Genomic DNA, 17879 nt, shown 5'->3' with positions numbered 1-17879 from the left:
AGGTGCCGGATGGTTTTCCAGAAGCACCTTGGTGCCGACCAAAAGTCCTTCTCCATAGCTTCTCCAAACTTCTCCCACACCTGCTGCTTTGCCTCTGACACGGCAGAGGCTGCCGCTCTTCTAGTCCTTCGGTACCCTGCAACTGTTTCCGGAGTCCTCCCGGATAACAACCCGGAAGGACTCCTTCTTCAGTCGGACGGCTTCCCTGACCACCGGGGTCCACCACGGTGTTCGAGGGTTATCGCCCCTTGAGGCACCTAAGACCTTGAGACCACAGCTCATCACCGCAGCTTCAGCAATAGAGGTTTTGAACATCGCCCATTCAGGTTCAATGCCCCCAACCTCCACAGGGATGTCTGAAAAGCTCCGCCGGAGGTGTGAGTTAACCCTTTAACACCTAAGCCAAAAAAGCCTCAACAATTTCGCCTGGACTTTTTTGCTTATTTTGACTATAAAAAGGTCAGAAAATGTCCTGTGAGTAAGTGCTTTTGCCCATTTTCCAACAATACCTGGAACTTTCCATATCTGGCAGTCATTTACAATTTATTGCATGTTATGAGAGTGTAATAACAGTTTAAAATGAAGAGAAACACAAAAGCGGAATTTGAGTTTAGTGGTTTAGTGAACAAAAAACACTGCAAATGTACATGAATAAGAGATTTAACATGTTACATATGAAGTTTGAAATGTATACAACTATATCCAGTAAAAGTTTTGAGTCTTTTACTCTTACATCTGCAAAAACAGGCCATAAAATGGAAAATATGTCCAGGCGTTTTCCCCACACAGGGTAATTCTCTCCTCTCTCAGTGTCCCTTCACATGCAGAGGTCTTGGTGGTACTGCCAGTGACTGTTCCTGTTGCTCCTCCTCGGTCACTCAGATGAAGATTAGATCAAATGGCCATGAACAGTCTGGGGACATGACGGTGGCATTGAAAATGGTTTGCTTACACCAAAAGTTGCTCATCTTTGTGCAGGTCCAAAACTGACATGTACAGCAACATGCCTGTGGACTTCTTCATTTCTTCTGGAGTTATTTCAGTCCAGATGAACTTTCTCCCTCTCTCCAGGCTTTTGGCTGCATTCTTGTTTGTGTATTCAGAGAGGAGTTTGAAAACTGCAGCATCAAAGTGGGAATAAATGTCACCTGGTGCTGGGTTTCCCATATCGAGAGGGGGTTGGACACCTGGGGTGGTTGAGGGACTCCATCATCGGGCTCTGCCTCAGTCTGCCATCTTGTGGTGTGATGTGGTGAGGGGCTTCTGTGTCTGACAGCATCACCAGATCATCCAGCATCCCCACAGCTCCATCTACAGGCCTGAATGTGATCTCTGGTGACACCTTGTGATCTCTGGTAACACCTCCTCCTCTCCAGCTAAAGCTTGTACACAGCCTCTGCTAGGACGCAGGCTACTTGAAGACGCCGCGCACATTTACGCATATAAAGTACAATTACACACCTAGTACAATCTTACAGACTTGGTACACTGTTCTAAACAAGTCACAACGCAATACAAGTGTTGATTTACATACCGTCTTGCTTCCATTTGAATTCAATCCGCTGTTTTCCGGCTCTATTTCTCCGCGGTGTTGTTTGTGTCTCTCCAGCGCTCTGTGTGTATTCGCTCACAACGAAGGCGCTGTTTCGCGGGCTTCCGGAGGGCCGTAAGTGAAGTTACCGTAATGAGTCGATATATGCCGTAAAGCGCAGAGTCTCAGCTTTCAGAAACCGTTGAAATGACACATTCGGTGTTAAAGGGTTAAAGATCCCCAGGACGGGGGCTTCTGCCAGACGTTCCCAGTTCACCCGCACTACCCGTTTGGGTTTACCAGGTCTGTCCAGAGTCTTCCCCCACCCCTTGATCCAACTCACCACCAGATGGTGATCAGTCGACAGCTCCGCCCCTCTCTTCACCCGAGTGTCCAAAACATGCGGCCTCAGATCAGATGATACGATTACAAAATCGATCATTGACCTTTGGCCTAGGGTGCTCTGGTACCACGTGCACTTATGAGCATCCTTATGTTCGAACATGGTGTTTGTTATGGCCATTCCATGACTAGCACAGAAGTGCAACAACAAACGACCGTTCGGGTTTAGATCAGGGAGGCCCCTCCTCCCAATCACACCTCTCCAGGTGTCTCCATCGTTTCCCACGTGTGCGTTGAAGTCCCCCAGCAAGACTACGGAGTCCCCTACTGGAGCCCCCTGCAGGGCTCCATTCAGGGTCTCCAAGAAGGCCGAATACTCCGAACTGCGGTTTGGGGCATAGGCACAAACAACAGTCAGAGTTTTCCCCCCCATAACCCGAAGGCGTAGGGAGGCGACCCTCTCGTCCACTAGGGTGAACTCCAACGTAGCGGCGCTCAGCCGGGGGCTAGTGAGTATCCCCACCCCGGCCCGACACCTCACACCTTGGGCAACTCCGGAGAAGAATAGAGTCCAACCCCTATCCAGGAGTACGGTTCCAGAGCCAAGACTGTGCGTAGAGGTGAGCCCCACCAGATCCAACTGGTAGCGATCCACCTCCCGCACTAGTTCTGGCTCCTTCCCCCACAGAGAGGTGACGTTCCACGTCCCCAGAGCCAGCCTCTGCTGCCCGGGTCTGGTCCGTCGAGGTCCCTGACCATCACTGCCACCCGTGTGACAGCGCACCCGACCCCAGCGGTTTTTCCCATGAGTGGTGGGCCCACAGGATGGATGGATGGGAGGCACCACATAGCTTCTTCGGGCTGTGCCCGACCGGGCTCCGTGGCAAACCCGGCCACCAGGCGCTCGCTGTCGGGCCCTCCCTCTGGGCCTGGCTCCAGACGGGGCCCCCGGGCTTCCTCCGGGCAGGGTCTCTCCTTTCCTTTCCCTTTTTTTCATGAAATCGTTTTGAACCATTCTTAGTCTGGCCCCTCACCTGAGACCAATTTGCCTTGGGAGACCCTACCAGGAGCACTAGGCTCCAGACAACACAGCTCTCAGGTTCATAGGGACACACAAACCTCTCCACCACGATAAGGTGATGGTTCCCAGAGAGGAATTTATCATTTATATAATATAGAAATACTAACTATATGTATATGTTTCTCTCAGCGGCCAGGTCTCCTGTATATAATATATAAATACTAACTATGTTTATGTGTCTCTCAGTGGCCATGTCTCTCCGTCTCCTGAGCCTCAACATAAAGCCAAGTCCAGTGCCAAAGCTCTGTACGGTGAGTTCATGTTTCTTATTCATGCTGGAAGATTAATTCTAATAATAATATAATGTATAACATATGTTCTATGTTGAAGCAGAATATTTAAATATAAGATGGTGACGCTGTTTCACTTTGTAATGAACATGAAGAGAAATCGTCTCAACATTTCTACAGGATCGGATGACTTTTATTTCCTTCGCTCGTCTGCCAAACATAAAAAGAAAAGTCAAAGTGAGCCGAAGTGTGAACTGTGTGTTTTTAGATAACGTGGATCTTATCTTTGTTCAGATATATAAAGATAAGATAGATATGTAATGTAAAGATATATAATGTAAAGATAAGATAGATATGTAATGTAAAGATATATAAAGATATATATAAAGATAAGATAGATATGTAATGTAAAGATATATAAAGATATATATATATATAAAGATAAGATAGATATGTAATGTAAAGATATATAAAGATATATATATATAAAGATAAGATAGATATGTAATGTAAAGATATATAATGTAAAGATAAGATAGATATGTAATGTAAAGATATATAAAGATATATATAAAGATAAGATAGATATGTAATGTAAAGATATATAAAGATATATATATAAAGATAAGATAGATATGTAATGTAAAGATATATAAAGATATATATATAAAGATAAGATAGATATGTAATGTAAAGATATATAAAGATATATATATAAAGATAAGATAGATATGTAATGTAAAGATATATAAAGATATATATATAAAGATAAGATAGATATGTAATGTAAAGATAAGAGCATGTTCAAATATAAAGAGTTCTGCATGTGTGAAACTACTTGATTTTATTTTTCTTATCATTTTAATATTGATCATAAGTAGTAGAAGTATAATAATATTTAATAAGTATAATAATACTTAATAACAACAAAAAGTATAACAGTAACAATTATAATATTATAATTGTTACTGTTTTAAATGTATTTAATTATTATACTTATTAGTACTATTATTATAGTGTGTGTGTGTGTGTGTGTGTGTGTGTGTGTGTGTTCTCTACACTTTGAGCTCGTTCTGTTTCTGAAACTTTTTTTTAAAGAGATAATTTGAGTGAAACATTTAGTTATAAAAATGTTCAGATAAATAAAAAGTTAACTAGAAACCATTTAAAGGAAATAAACAACTTCCTGCTGGGACTTGATGTGTGTATATTATATTAATTATATATTAATTATATATTTATCTGCTCCTGTTTCCTTCAGAACAAAGAAAACATTTCACCAAAACGAGCATTAACAGTCTGACGGACACGTCGCAGTATCACGTGGAGGTGAGAGATATAATATTATTAACTTTCTAACTTCCACTCGCTTGTTAAATAACAATTAAATAACCAAGTTAATGGTTAAGTATATTAAAGGTTTGAGATGTTCACAGTTTGTAACCAACCGAAGTAGAAAGAACATATAATAAAAAAAGGAAGTAAAACAATAATGATTATAATTTCATTAACAACATATTTGTTATTGTGTCCTCTGGATTTTATTATTCCTCCAATGAAGAGTCTTCTGTAAATAACTGAGCCGCTGTTGTTGTGATTAAACGGTATTTTCTGTCCGTGTGCTGCTCAGCATCTGACCACGTTCGTGTTGGACCGTAAAGACGGGCTGATCACGGTGGACGATGGCGTGCGGCGTCTCCGCCTGCTGGACGCTAAAGGGAAGGTCTGGACTCAGGAGATGTTGCTGCAGGTGGAGGAGAGAAGCGTGAGTCTCATCGACCAGGAGACGCAGGTACGAGACCCGAGAGGAGCAGGAGACATGTTCCCTCACACATGTAACGCGTGTTCCCTCACACATGTAACGCGTGTTCCCTCACACATGTAACGCGTGTTCCCTCACACGTGTAACGCGTGTTCCCTCACACATCACTATACGTACACAATATAATTTCCAGATGGTGGGGCCATCAAAACTCGGAAGTCATGTTTTATATTATGAACATTTGGGGGTAAAATGTCACGTTTTATGTTAAAATAAACATAAAGTTAGATTAGCAATAAAAACGTGCTGTCGGGCTCTGCGTGAGCTTCAGGATGTTTAATGTTTCCAGAACGAGCTGGAGAACTTCGCGGTCGGGACGTTGCAGCACTGCCAGGCTGTGATGAACTCCTGCAGCTACGACTCCATCCTGGCTCTAGTGTGTAAAGACTCGGGTCAGAGCAAACCGGACCTGCACCTCTTCCAGTGCGACGACATCAAGGTGACGGCGCTTCAGCACTGTTATTAGAGGTCAAAGGTTATTAAAGCAGGGACTGTAAAGAGTTCACCTGAGGAACGCTAGGTCTCATAACGCCTGGAGGGACACTGAGCCGTCGCTAATGTTAAGAGTTAAAATGTATATATATAGATATCTATATATATCTCTATCTCTATATCTATATATAGAGATAGATATAGGGTTAGATATAGATCTATATATATATATATATATATATATATATATATATATATATATAGATCTATCTATCTATCTATATATCTATATATATATATATATATATATATATATCTATATATATATCTATATATATATATCTATATCTAACCCTATATCTATATATAGATCTATATCTAACCCTATATCTATCTCTATATATATATCTCGCTATATTAAAAAGCCAAATAATGCGGAACAAGAGTCACTTTAACGCTTCTGTTGATTTCCCATCAGGCGAATCTGATCCACGCAGACATAGAAAGCGCCATGATGGACGCCAAAGGAGGCAAAGTGAAGAGACGACCAGAGGCGCTCCGGTGAGACTTCACAAATGTTTTTTTATTTATATCAAACGCTGGCAGCTGATTGGCTGACCTGTCTGTCTGCAGGATGATCCTGAAGAGCGACGGGGTCATCCCCCCTCCCCCCGCTGCTCCCGCCCCCGAACCCCCCGCGTCGTCCAATCAGGTGGACGTCAAGAGTCGAGCCGCCGCCTGGTCGGCCTGGACCAATGAGCAGCAAGACTGTGAGTGATGTCACCCCAGGAGGACTTTATATAGATAAATATAAAACCTGCAGATCCTTGAGACTGTTTAAATTATTTAAAGTTTTATTTCACTTTGAACACAAACGTTAGGAACAGCGTCGGGTTCTTTATTTTAAGTTCTAGTGTTTAAAATGTCCTAATAAATCCTGCATTTAAAACTGCACTGTAGTAAAAGTATCAAAATATACTTAAAGTAACTCGAGTGAATCTTCTGTTTATTTATTATTATTATTTATTGTTTTTCAGATGAGAAGCAGCGTCACGTTTCGGAGGAGGACGGGGCGCTGGAGATGAGCGCGGCGCGAGTGGACCGGGACGTTGTGAGTTCATTAAAGGTTTTGTTGGTTTCACTGATCTGAGAGCAGCTGGAGTTTAAATCTGAGGTCACAGAGTTCGCGGGACAATAGATAAAAGATTTAAGCCGATTGAAGAACGTCGTTGGACTGAAATGTAATCCGTCTGAAGCTTTGAGGGAATCTGTTGCATAAAGAAACCGTCTCTTGAATCACTAAAACTTTTATTTTGGCAGCAAATCCTGAACCACATCCTGGACGACGTCGAGTTCTTCGTCACCAAACTTCAGAAAGCGGCCGAAGCTTTTAACGAGCTGTCCAGGAGGAAGAAGGTGAAGAAGGGCAAGAAGAAAGGTCCGGGAGGTGAGCCTTTTATTTCTGCTGCTGCAGCTCTGACACATAACAAAATACACAATGAAGCAAATTATATTTCAAATAAACTTTTCAAAAGATTTTATTTTGAGATTAAAACAAAAATAAGAAAATTAAAGAGAAACAAAATAATTTTCAAAATAAAATACAAACATAATTAAATTAAACATTTACAAAGATAAAATAAATGTGTATCTACTAAATGTAAGAATAGAAACATTAATCCACATTTATTAATAAACGTTTGATCTGTTTATGTTCCTGCCACCAGAGGGCGTTCTGACTCTGAGGTCCAAACCTCCCGCGGAGGACGAGTTCGTCGGCTGTCTGCAGAAATTCAAACAAGCTTTCAACCAGCTGGTAGGATCCTCTTCATCCTCTTCATCACGGGATTATAAACAATAACATTATTAATGTATTACTGTTGATAAACTGTTAATTATACTTGAACCTGCAGGGTAAACTGAAGGATCAGATCCAGAACCCGAGTGCTGAAGATCTGCTGCACTTCCTGTTCTCTCCCCTCAGGATGGTCAGGCTGCACTTTATTACATTTAATATACATTTACTTTATTTATCATCTCAATAGAATACATTTTTTATTCTCTGGATTCTTTCTTCCGTTTATTTCTTGACTGTAAGAAATTGTTTCTTTTGCAATTTCGACTGAAAGTTTGTAGAAAGGCTGAAATGTTTTGACTTAATAAAGTAAAATCACCTGTGAGGAGACGAACTGAGGCGTCCACATACTTCTGGTCTCCGTAGATCTCCATGTCTTACAGTGCAGTTGACCTCCGTCACGTGTCCCCAGCTGACTGCAGTCTGTTGCTCCTCCTGCAGGTGATCCAGGCGGCGGGCAGTGTGGATCTGGCTCGTAGCGTCGTGGTTCCTCTGCTCACCAGAGAGGCCATCGACTTCCTGCACGCTGCGGGGACAGCGGAGGAGAGACACCTGTGGGTCGCTCTGGGAGACGGCTGGACCAAGAGCAGGTGAGGCTCTGTAGCCCTGCCGCTCTGTAGCCCTGTAGCTCTGCTGCTCTGTAGCCCTGCTGCTCTGTAACACTGCCACTCTGTAGCTCTGCTGCTCTGTAGCCCTGCTGCTCTGTAGCTCTGTAACACTGCTGCTCTGTAGCCCTGCCGCTCTGTAGCCCTGCTGCTCTACTGCTCTGTAACACTGCTACTCTGTAGCCCTGCTGCTCTGTAGCCCTGCTGCTCTACTGCTCTGTAACACTGCTACTCTGTAGCCCTGCCGCCCTGTAGCCCTGCCGCCCTGTAGCTCTGCTGCTCTGTAGCTCTGTAACACTGCCGCTCTGTAGCCCTGCTGCTCTGTAGCCCTGCTGCTCTACTGCTCTGTAACACTGCTGCTCTGTAGCCCTGCTGCTCTACTGCTCTGTAACACTGCTGCTCTGCTGCTCTGTAGCTCTACTGCTACTCTGTAGCCCTGCTGCTCTACTGCTCTGTAACACTGCTGCTGTGTAACACTGCTGCTCTACTGCTCTGTAACACTGCTGCTCTGTAGCTCTACTGCTACTCTGTAGCCCTGCTGCTCTACTGCTCTGTAACACTGCTGCTCTGTAGCCCTGCTGCTCTGTAACACTGCTGCTCTGTAGCTCTGCTGCTCTGTAGCCCTGCTGCTCTACTGCTCTGTAACACTGCTGCTCTGTAACACTGTAGCTCTGCTGCTCTGTAGCCCTGCTGCTCTACTGCTCTGTAGCTCTGCTGCTCTGTAGCCCTGCTGCTCTACTGCTCTGTAACACTGCTGCTCTGTAACACTGCTGCTCTGTAGCTCTGATGCTCTGTAGCTCTGATGCTCTGTAGCCCTGCTGCTCTACTGCTCTGTAACACTGCTGCTCTGCTGCTCTGTAGCTCTACTGCTACTCTGTAGCCCTGCTGCTCTACTGCTCTGTAACACTGCTGCTCTGTAACACTGCTGCTCTGTAACACTGCTGCTCTGTAGCTCTGCTGCTCTGTAGCCCTGTAGCTCTACTGCTCTGTAGCTCTGCTGCTCTACTGCTCTGTAACACTGCTGCTCTGTAACACTGCTGCTCTGTAGCTCTGCTGCTCTGTAGCTCTGATGCTCTGTAGCCCTGCTGCTCTACTGCTCTGTAACACTGCTGCTCTGCTGCTCTGTAGCTCTACTGCTACTCTGTAGCCCTGCTGCTCTACTGCTCTGTAACACTGCTGCTGTGTAACACTGCTGCTCTACTGCTCTGTAACACTGCTGCTCTGTAGCTCTACTGCTACTCTGTAGCCCTGCTGCTCTACTGCTCTGTAACACTGCTGCTCTGTAGCCCTGCTGCTCTGTAACACTGCTGCTCTGTAGCTCTGCTGCTCTGTAGCCCTGCTGCTCTACTGCTCTGTAACACTGCTGCTCTGTAACACTGCTGCTCTGGAACACTGCTGCTCTGTAGCTCTGCTGCTCTGTAGCCCTGCTGCTCTACTGCTCTGTAGCCCTGCTGCTCTGTAACACTGCTGCTCTGGAACACTGCTGCTCTGTAGCTCTGCTGCTCTGTAGCCCTGCTGCTCTACTGCTCTGTAGCCCTGCTGCTCTGTAGCCCTGCTGCTCTGTAACACTGCTACTCTTTCACTATTTCACATTAAACAATGTTTAGAAAACAAAGTGATCGTTGATTTTATTACTATATTTATATAATTCTGCAGTTGCAGCAGTAATTGAATCTGTCCGGCTTCAGAGATGAAATGTGAAAACATGTGAAAGGTCGCAGGAGGTTCATCGTCATGGTTCATATTCCTCACAGCTGCATGCAAGTGTTTATGTTCTCATGCTGATTAACATTAACGGCTTCTTTTGCCTTAATAATTTACAAAAGCACCAAACAATACAGTGAAGTGCTCGGCTTTGATGTTGCTTTGATGCGATGATTTAATATTTGACTGTAGCTGAAGTAAAAAAGAATAAAGTTTGAAGTCTGTCTGTCTGCTGAAGGTTGGAGTGGCCGAGGGATCATTACTTCCCCCCCTGTGCGCTGACGTTTCGGGACGGATGGGAGCCTCCGGTGCTGCCGGCTGCGTACAGAGAGCAGGAGCCGCTGAGTCAGCTCGCAGAGAGTCTCGCCAACGCTGAGATCCAGAGACACGAGGAGCTGAGGAGCAGACTGGAGGTCAACATCTGCAGAAAACACACTTTACTGGGGCGGAGGGGGCCGGGGAGAACATCTGTACAAGTATATACATGAGGATGTATAAAGAGGAATACCGTTTGTTTTTAAATGAGGAAATATAAAGGGAAAGAATAAATAAGTTGGATATATAAAGAGTATACATAAAATAATCATAATGAAGTAATAATGTGGAAATATAAAGACATAATCATTTGAAGCATTTTCATGTATTTCACATGAATTTATCATTTTCTTTTACATTTAAATTAAAATGTTATATATTTTATTTTCCTTATTACTTTTATTTATTCCTCTTTGTATTTCCACATTTATTTTCTTAATCTTTTACAGAATAATAATTTTATTGTGGCCTATGTCTCCATATCTGTCCTCCTGAAAACAGGAACTGTATAATAGTGTGTGTGTGTGTGTGTGTGTGTGTGTGTGTGTGTGTGTGTGTGTGTGTGTGTGTGTGTGTGTGTGTGTGTGTGTGTGCAGGCGGTGCAGAGGTTCTCTCCTGACGACGGGTACGCATCCTCCTACAAACGCCTGCAGATCCTGGATCAGGATTTGGCCTTGGCTGCTTTTAAACAGGCCGTCAGCCGCCGCGTAGACGGGTAACTGAGGTCACATGACGCCCTGGAGAACTGCGCCCAACGATTTACTGACCGCTAATCTGAGGAGACGAGATTATTCAGCAATAAATACATAAATCTGAACATCAGGAAAGGGTGAAACGGATGAATAAATATAACAATTTATACATGAAGAAAACATTTAATTAAAATAAAACGGAAATAATCAGTAAATGTTTTTTAATTAATTGGGACAAAAAACTTTTAAAACTTTTATTATATATTGTTAAATTTATTAATTAAAGACCTTTATGCATTAGTTATTTGTCAATAAGAAATATAAGTAAATGTTTTTCTAATTAATTAGGACATAAACTTATGTATTCAATTTATTGTTGCGTATTTTTTTATGCATTTGTTTGTTTCTGTTTTTAATATTTTATTGATTCAAATTCTTATTTCAGTATTTATTAAGTATTTAATTGATGAATTAGACATTTTTCATATTCCATATAAATCCTCTGAACGTTTGTCTTTCTGACTCTGATTATAATCTCTAATATATAATCTTTATATTATCATGTCTAAAATATAATCTTCATAATATAATCTCTAACATATAATCTTTATATTATCATGTCTAAAATATAATCTTCATAATATAAATCTTTATAATATAATCTCTCATATATAATTATAATATCTCTAATATATAATCTTTATAATATAATCTCTAATATATAATTATAATATCTCTAATATATAATCTTTATAATCTCTAATATATAATTATAATATCTCTAATATATAATCTTTATAATATAATCTCTAATATATAATTATAATATCTCTAATATATAATCTTTATAATATAATCTCTAATATATAATTATAATATCTCTAATATATAATCTTTATAATCTCTAATATATAATTATATAATCTCTAATATATAATTCTAATATCTCTAATATATAATCTTTATAATATAATCTCTAATATATAATTATAATATCTCTAATATATAATCTTTATAATATAATCTCTAATATATAATTATAATATCTCTAATATATAATCTTTATAATCTCTAATATATAATTATATAATCTCTAATATATAATTATAATATCTCTAATATATAATCTTTATAATCTCTAATATATAATTAGAATATCTCTAATATATAATCTTTATAATATAATCTCTAATATATAATTAGAATATCTCTAATATATAATCTTTATAATATAATCTCTAATATATAATTAGAATATCTCTAATATATAATCTTTATAATATAATCTTTAATATATAATTAGAATATCTCTAATATATAATCTTTATAATATAATCTCTAATATATAATTAGAATATCTCTAATATATAATCTTTATAATATAATCTCTATTTCTGATCGTATTGTTGGTGTTGTTGTTTGTCTGGATAAAACTTCCTTCAAATGTTTCTTCCTGTTTGTTTCTTCGTCTCTTTCAGTCTGAAAACTCTTATTTTAATTAATTATTTTATAATTATAATTTATAATTATTTCATTTTTCTCTCCGTAACTTGATCTGAAGTTGGGACATTTCTCCACGGCAGTAAATGTTTCGTAGCTCCAACCCCTTTATTATTTAGTTATTTAGTTTTTATTTGTGTAAATATCGGATGTTTTATTGATGTTCTCCTGTGAACGTTAATAATAATAATGATTAATTAATTAATTATTGATGTTGTGATTGGTTCATATGTTTCAGGAGTTTTGACGCTGACGGTCGAGTCCAAACGAAACCTTTTGCCAAATCTAAATACGACTTTGTGGCGAGAAACAACACGGAGCTGTCCGTCCTCAAAGACGAGGTCGTCGAGGTTTGTTGTTATTATTATATTATGTATTAAATGCATCAGTCTGAAATAATCTGATTTAAGACGTTTCAGACCAACAACCAAACTCTGTACAACTTTCTGAAGATTTAAAGAAATCTTTAATCTCTTTATATTATTAAGAAATAATCAGTAAATAAACATTTTGTAATCAATTTAGGACATAAATTACTAAATGTTTTTAATGTGTTATTACATTTCTTACTTTCTGTATTTATACATTTCTTGTATTTATTTCATAAATACAGAAATAAAGTAAATTTGTCTGCATTTTTGTTTATTTTTGTAAATATTTTAAACATTTAACATGTTATGCTAAACTACCAGATTACAACATAATGTATTATGTAAAATACAAAGCTGCCTGAGCTTCTGACCTTTAACCCTGAGTCTGGTCTTTCAGGTTATCGACGACAGGAAACAGTGGTGGAAGGTGAGAAACGGCTGCGGGGCGTCGGGCTATGTGCCAAACAACATCCTGGACCTCACCAGAGCCGTGGACATCACCGGCCGAGGGGAGCCCATCTACAGCCACACCATCCAGGTGGGACACTGTGGGGGGGGCCGGGGGCACCAGCAGGAAGCTAAGCAATGTGCTGCTCTGTGTGTTTCAGACGCCTATCTTCAGCCCCTTTCTGTCAGACTCCATTGACAAAAATATAATTTTACGGCAGAACATTTGTTCGTTTGCCGTTTTCGAGGTTAATCTGGATTAATTAATCCAGATTAATTAATCTGGATTCAGTCACACAAAAACACAAACTCTCTGAAAACCTGTTTTTATGATCATGCTTTTAATTAATTAATTTTTAAAACTATTTTCATATTTGTTTTATAAATAAAGTTTTATTGCTTAGCTTCTGTGCTGTGACGAGTAATTTGTACGACTTGCAAACTTTCCCTTTAAAGTTTCATCTTCCATCACTTCACCATCTCGTTCATGTGTTTTATTTTGAAAATTAAAGCTCATGATGCCAAAGAAGGAGTTTGAGTTGTTTAAGGTACGGTGAGGTGTGAACAGTGTTTTAGTTTGAAATAAAAACTCCTGCGCTGTGGTGGAAAGTAACTAAGGACATTTCCATATTTATTTATTCTCTTTACATTTATTAAATTAAATTTATAAAGATTTTAAAAACCTTTCTGAATATTAGAAATGTTTGTTAAAGTGAATTCAAACACCAACAGCATTAATAGTAATAACTTCCACCACCGCTGCTGCCGGGTTTCACTTTTGGCTTTTTGTTTTAAAGGAACAGTCTCACATTTTGGGGATTTTGTGCTAAGCTACGCTAAGATAAGTACGTCCTGGATATTAAATTGACATAAACAAATAAAATAAGCATTTTACCAAGAAGACGGACTGTTCCTTTAAATGTGTTTTAGGATTTAAAATGGACTATAAACTTTTTGTAGATTGTTCTTGCAGTGAATCATTTTAACATTTTGTTTTATCGGTTTCATGTTTTTATGTTTCATTTCACGTTTCCAGCAATTACTGGGAGAGTTGAACGAGGTAAACGAAACTCCTTCAGATCTGAAACATATTTCAGCTTCAGACGTAAATATGTTGTTTTAAATCTTTAAAAACCAAAATAACACCGAAAGCATCTTAATATTTGGTGTAACGTTCTCCAACCTACTCATTTTATTTTTCCATTTATCTCAATTGTAATTGTTAAAACTTTAATGTTTTAATTGTTTAATTTTTTCGTTATTTCTTTATTAACATCTTTTTAATTTTATTACATTATTGTTGATGTGATGTGTCAATGTGAGGTTGGAAAAATTACCACAGTATTAAAGAATAATCATTTAAATGTATTTTGTATTTGTTCCTTCCAATAATAACTAAAAATAAATAAAAACGTCTGTCAAAGAATACAAGTATTTTCAGAATAAAAGCTTGGTTGTCCTCTCCAGAAGCAGACGTCCAGGACCGACTTCATCCCCAGTAAACCCGCAGCGACCCCGATGCCTCCGGCTCCCACGCCCCCCCCAGCCCCCGCCAGGCTCCCCACGCCGCCGCTGCCCCCCCGGCCCCCGAGCCTGCCAAGCCGGCCGTCAGCCGCCACAACAGCACCACGTCCAGCGACAACGGCAGCGTCGCCCTAAGGGAGAAGCTCAGCCAGAGAGCGCCGCCCGCCAACCGGGAGCCCGTCAACCGTGAGCGCATATATATGATCACAATATATCATTATTATTATTATACATGTATAATATTATATGTATATAATATAATACATGTATAATAATACACGATTATATAATATATACATGTATAATATTATATAATCGTCGAACAGATTATTGCTCTTCAGTTCATCAGATATTTAAACGTGTTCGTCCTGCAGGCAGGAAGTCCAACATGGAGGAGGTGCAGGACGAGCTCATGCACAGACTCACTTTAGGTCGCAGCGCTCAGAAGAAGTTTCCGGTTTCTTCTCGCGGCGGCGGCGGCGTCCCGCCGTCCAACAGCATCAGCTACGACTCGTCACCGGAGCACGTCAGAGCCTGGCTGGAGGCCAAAGGCTTCAGCCCTGTGTGAGTGTCTTTATAGTGTGTGTGTGTGTGTGTGTGTGTGTGTGTGTGTGTGTGTGTGGACCTGACTGTGTGTGTGTGTAGACCTGACTGTGTGTGTGTGTGGACCTGACTGTGTGTGTGTGTGTGTGTGTGTGGACCTGACTGTGTGTGTGTGTGTGTGTGTGTGTGGACCTGACTGTGTGTGTGTGTGTGTGTGTGTGGACCTGACTGTGTGTGTGTGTGTGTGGACCTGACTGTGTGTGTGTGTGTGTGTGTGTGTGTGTGGACCTGACTGTGTGTGTGTGTAGACCTGACTGTGTGTGTGTGTGGACCTGACTGTGTGTGTGTGTGTGTGTGTGTGGACCTGACTGTGTGTGTGTGTGTGTGTGGACCTGACTGTGTGTGTGTGTAGACCTGACTGTGTGTGTGTGTGTAGACCTGACTGTGTGTGTGTGTGTGTGTGTGTGTGTGTGTGTGTGTGTGTGTGGACCTGACTGTGTGTGTGTGTGTAAACCTGACTGTGTGTCCTGTGTGCAGCACCATCACCAGCCTCGGTGTGCTCACCGGCGCTCAGCTCTTCTCGCTGAACAAGAGGAGCTGAAGACGGTTTGTCCCGATGACGGCGCCCCGGGTCTTCAGCCAGGTGACGGTGCAGAAGGCGGCGCTGGAGGTGAGCGTCGCCTCAAACCTGATATCTGACATGTTTTCTGCTTCCTGTTTGAGAAGGTGCTTTATTCTGAATGGTTACATGAAGTTTGTTTCTGATGGATGAGTAATGTCGAGCTTTAAGGACGAGCTGAGACGCAGTCAGGGAGGTGGCTGTGGGATATTATGGGATGCTGCAGATCAAAAAGCTTCCAGGCAACAGGAAGTTATTCATTTCTTAAATAATCATCTTAACAGAAGCTTCTATTTTTTGAAATTCCATTTAATTAAATTTTAAATAAATAAATATGGCTATTAAATACATTTGGAAATAAATATATAAATATACAGTTTAATAAATAAATGAATCTGTTTTAATTTAATAAATAAAAGTCTCCAGAAATAAATATTTCATGAAATAAATAAAAGTAATCCCTTGAAAAACTTCCTTTTACAAATAAAAACCTATTTAATTATTGAACTATATTCATATATATTTACATTTATTTATATGTTTATTGCTTCATTTTCATTATTTACAGTATTTATGTCATAGACATATTTATTTTTGTATTGTTTTCATTTAATATTGAATATAATGCTCCCAAATACTTCTGCAGGAACAATAAATAATAAATAGAAAGTTAAGACATTAAGAATATTCTTTAATATTAGCAATATATTTCTTAATATTAAGCAAATTGTATTTAATTATTTGATTGACTTGCTGCACTTTGTTAAGAAGCTCAGCTGCTCTCACGTTTGATGCACTTCCTGTGCTCGTCTCTGTTCGGGGTCTTTTCTGTCTTAAGCTTTCTGCCCCCCAAACTCTGCCAAGGTCTGCTGTGTGGTGTCTCTCTCCACCTGCAGGTTTTCTTCTGACCCCCCCTGATCTTCTGAATCTGTCACCACAGTCATTAAGGTATCGTGTTCACAAACGGACGTCCACGCCTCGTCCTGCCCACAGATTCACAGGAACAATGAAGCAGATTAAGACTTGTTGTACTAATCAATAATCTTCAGATTCAAGTCACGTTTTCTCTGATTTTAAAAAGAATTAAACTGTAAGAAAGTTTCCTGCATCAAAGCAAAGACTCGAGTCATGAATAACTTCAGACTTTATAACATCAAGTGAACCTTTACACCAATGATGCGACTTCCCCTGTACGCGTCGTCTTCGAGCGAGGATTTGTTGGACGTGACTTTGACTTGCTGGTCTGGACTTTACGCAGGAACACGTCTCTGTCTGTTCCTGACTTGTTTGTTGGTCTTGACCTGGGACATGCTTGTCTTTATTGGGGACTTGTTGGTCTTGACTTGGGACTGTCCCGTCAGGACTTGAGACTCCAGTTGGTGCATTTCTATCTTGACTGACTTGTTGGTCTTGACTTTCACTTGGAACTTGTTGTCCTTGACGCTGGACTTTACGTACGACTTCTCTGTTTTTTACTTGGACTTCACTTTCCTGATTTTGTCTTGACTTGGGACTATCTAATCTGGACCTGGGACATACTTGTCTTCATGGGGACTTGTTGGTCTAGACTTTAAATGTGTCGCTCTTCGCTCTGGACTCCACTTGGGATTTTTCCTGACTTGACTTGGGACTTGTTGTTTTGACTTGGGACCTGGGTCTCGTCTTTATTGGGACTTGTATCTTGTGACAGTCCTTGTCTCTGCATAATATCTATTTGCCACCTGTTTAAATATTCTCATTCAATTAAAACTTAGGAGTCTTACTCGCGTTTGATATTTTCCAAAGTACCCACAGAAGGTTTGATTGAATTTTAATGTTAATATTAGAATAAATATTGTTTCCTGAATCTGTCGGTCAGACGAAGCTCCAGACGTTTCGTGTGTTAGCAGCATCTTAAGGTAGCGCCAGTATTTGTATCCCTGCTGTGGCCGTACAGTAAGTCCCTCCTGTAAACTAATGAACCAGAACATTCCACTTCCTGTTGACCCCTCACCTGGTGACTCTGAACCCCACCTGTAGAGACCAGGATGTAGATCTTCTCTTGGCTGGAATAACTGACAGTGTTTCTGTGTGCTAGCTTAGCTTTGGTTAGCAGGCAGCTAATCGTACCGACGGCTGCACCATGACGACAGAAATCTACCCGAAACCTTCGCTGCAGCTGGTCGCACAAAGACGTCGACAGCTTGAAACTAAAAATCTATTTCTGTTTATTTATTTAAGCATTTATTTTTAACCACTGTGTTTAAAACTACATTTGGCATATTAA

General features: G+C 40.3%; 1 protein-coding gene across 7 annotated transcripts in view; it reads left to right on the top strand.

Moving 5' to 3' along the window:
- The window catches only part of LOC115005393 (epidermal growth factor receptor kinase substrate 8-like), a 31158-nt gene extending 16191 nt beyond the window's left edge, over positions 1-14967 (top strand). The window contains exons 3-21 of one of the 7 annotated variants that reach the window (XM_029427192.1): positions 3141-3205; positions 4446-4513; positions 4815-4976; positions 5296-5445; positions 5917-5999; positions 6072-6208; positions 6476-6549; positions 6759-6885; positions 7166-7254; positions 7352-7426; positions 7735-7883; positions 9841-10015; positions 10514-10632; positions 12348-12459; positions 12878-13018; positions 13440-13475; positions 13964-13987; positions 14398-14637; positions 14826-14967. In XM_029427192.1, the coding sequence (XP_029283052.1) occupies positions 3141-3205; positions 4446-4513; positions 4815-4976; positions 5296-5445; positions 5917-5999; positions 6072-6208; positions 6476-6549; positions 6759-6885; positions 7166-7254; positions 7352-7426; positions 7735-7883; positions 9841-10015; positions 10514-10632; positions 12348-12459; positions 12878-13018; positions 13440-13475; positions 13964-13987; positions 14398-14586 (1975 nt within the window). In that variant the 3' untranslated portion in view covers positions 14587-14637; positions 14826-14967. Of the gene's footprint in view, positions 1-3140; positions 3206-4445; positions 4514-4814; positions 4977-5295; positions 5446-5916; positions 6000-6071; positions 6209-6475; positions 6550-6758; positions 6886-7165; positions 7255-7351; positions 7427-7734; positions 7884-9840; positions 10016-10513; positions 10633-12347; positions 12460-12877; positions 13019-13439; positions 13476-13963; positions 13988-14394; positions 14638-14825 lie in introns of all 7 variants that reach the window. The other 6 variants (XM_029427191.1, XM_029427195.1, XM_029427194.1 and 3 more) reach the window with 6 other exon arrangements.
- The last annotated feature ends 2912 nt before the right edge of the window (positions 14968-17879 follow it).

Source organism: Cottoperca gobio, unplaced genomic scaffold, assembly GCF_900634415.1.
Source record: "Cottoperca gobio unplaced genomic scaffold, fCotGob3.1 fCotGob3_298arrow_ctg1, whole genome shotgun sequence".
Taxonomy (NCBI): Eukaryota; Metazoa; Chordata; class Actinopteri; order Perciformes; family Bovichtidae; genus Cottoperca; species Cottoperca gobio.
The sequence above is the reverse complement of the archived record's forward strand: the minus strand, read 5'-3'. Positions and strand labels throughout refer to the sequence as shown.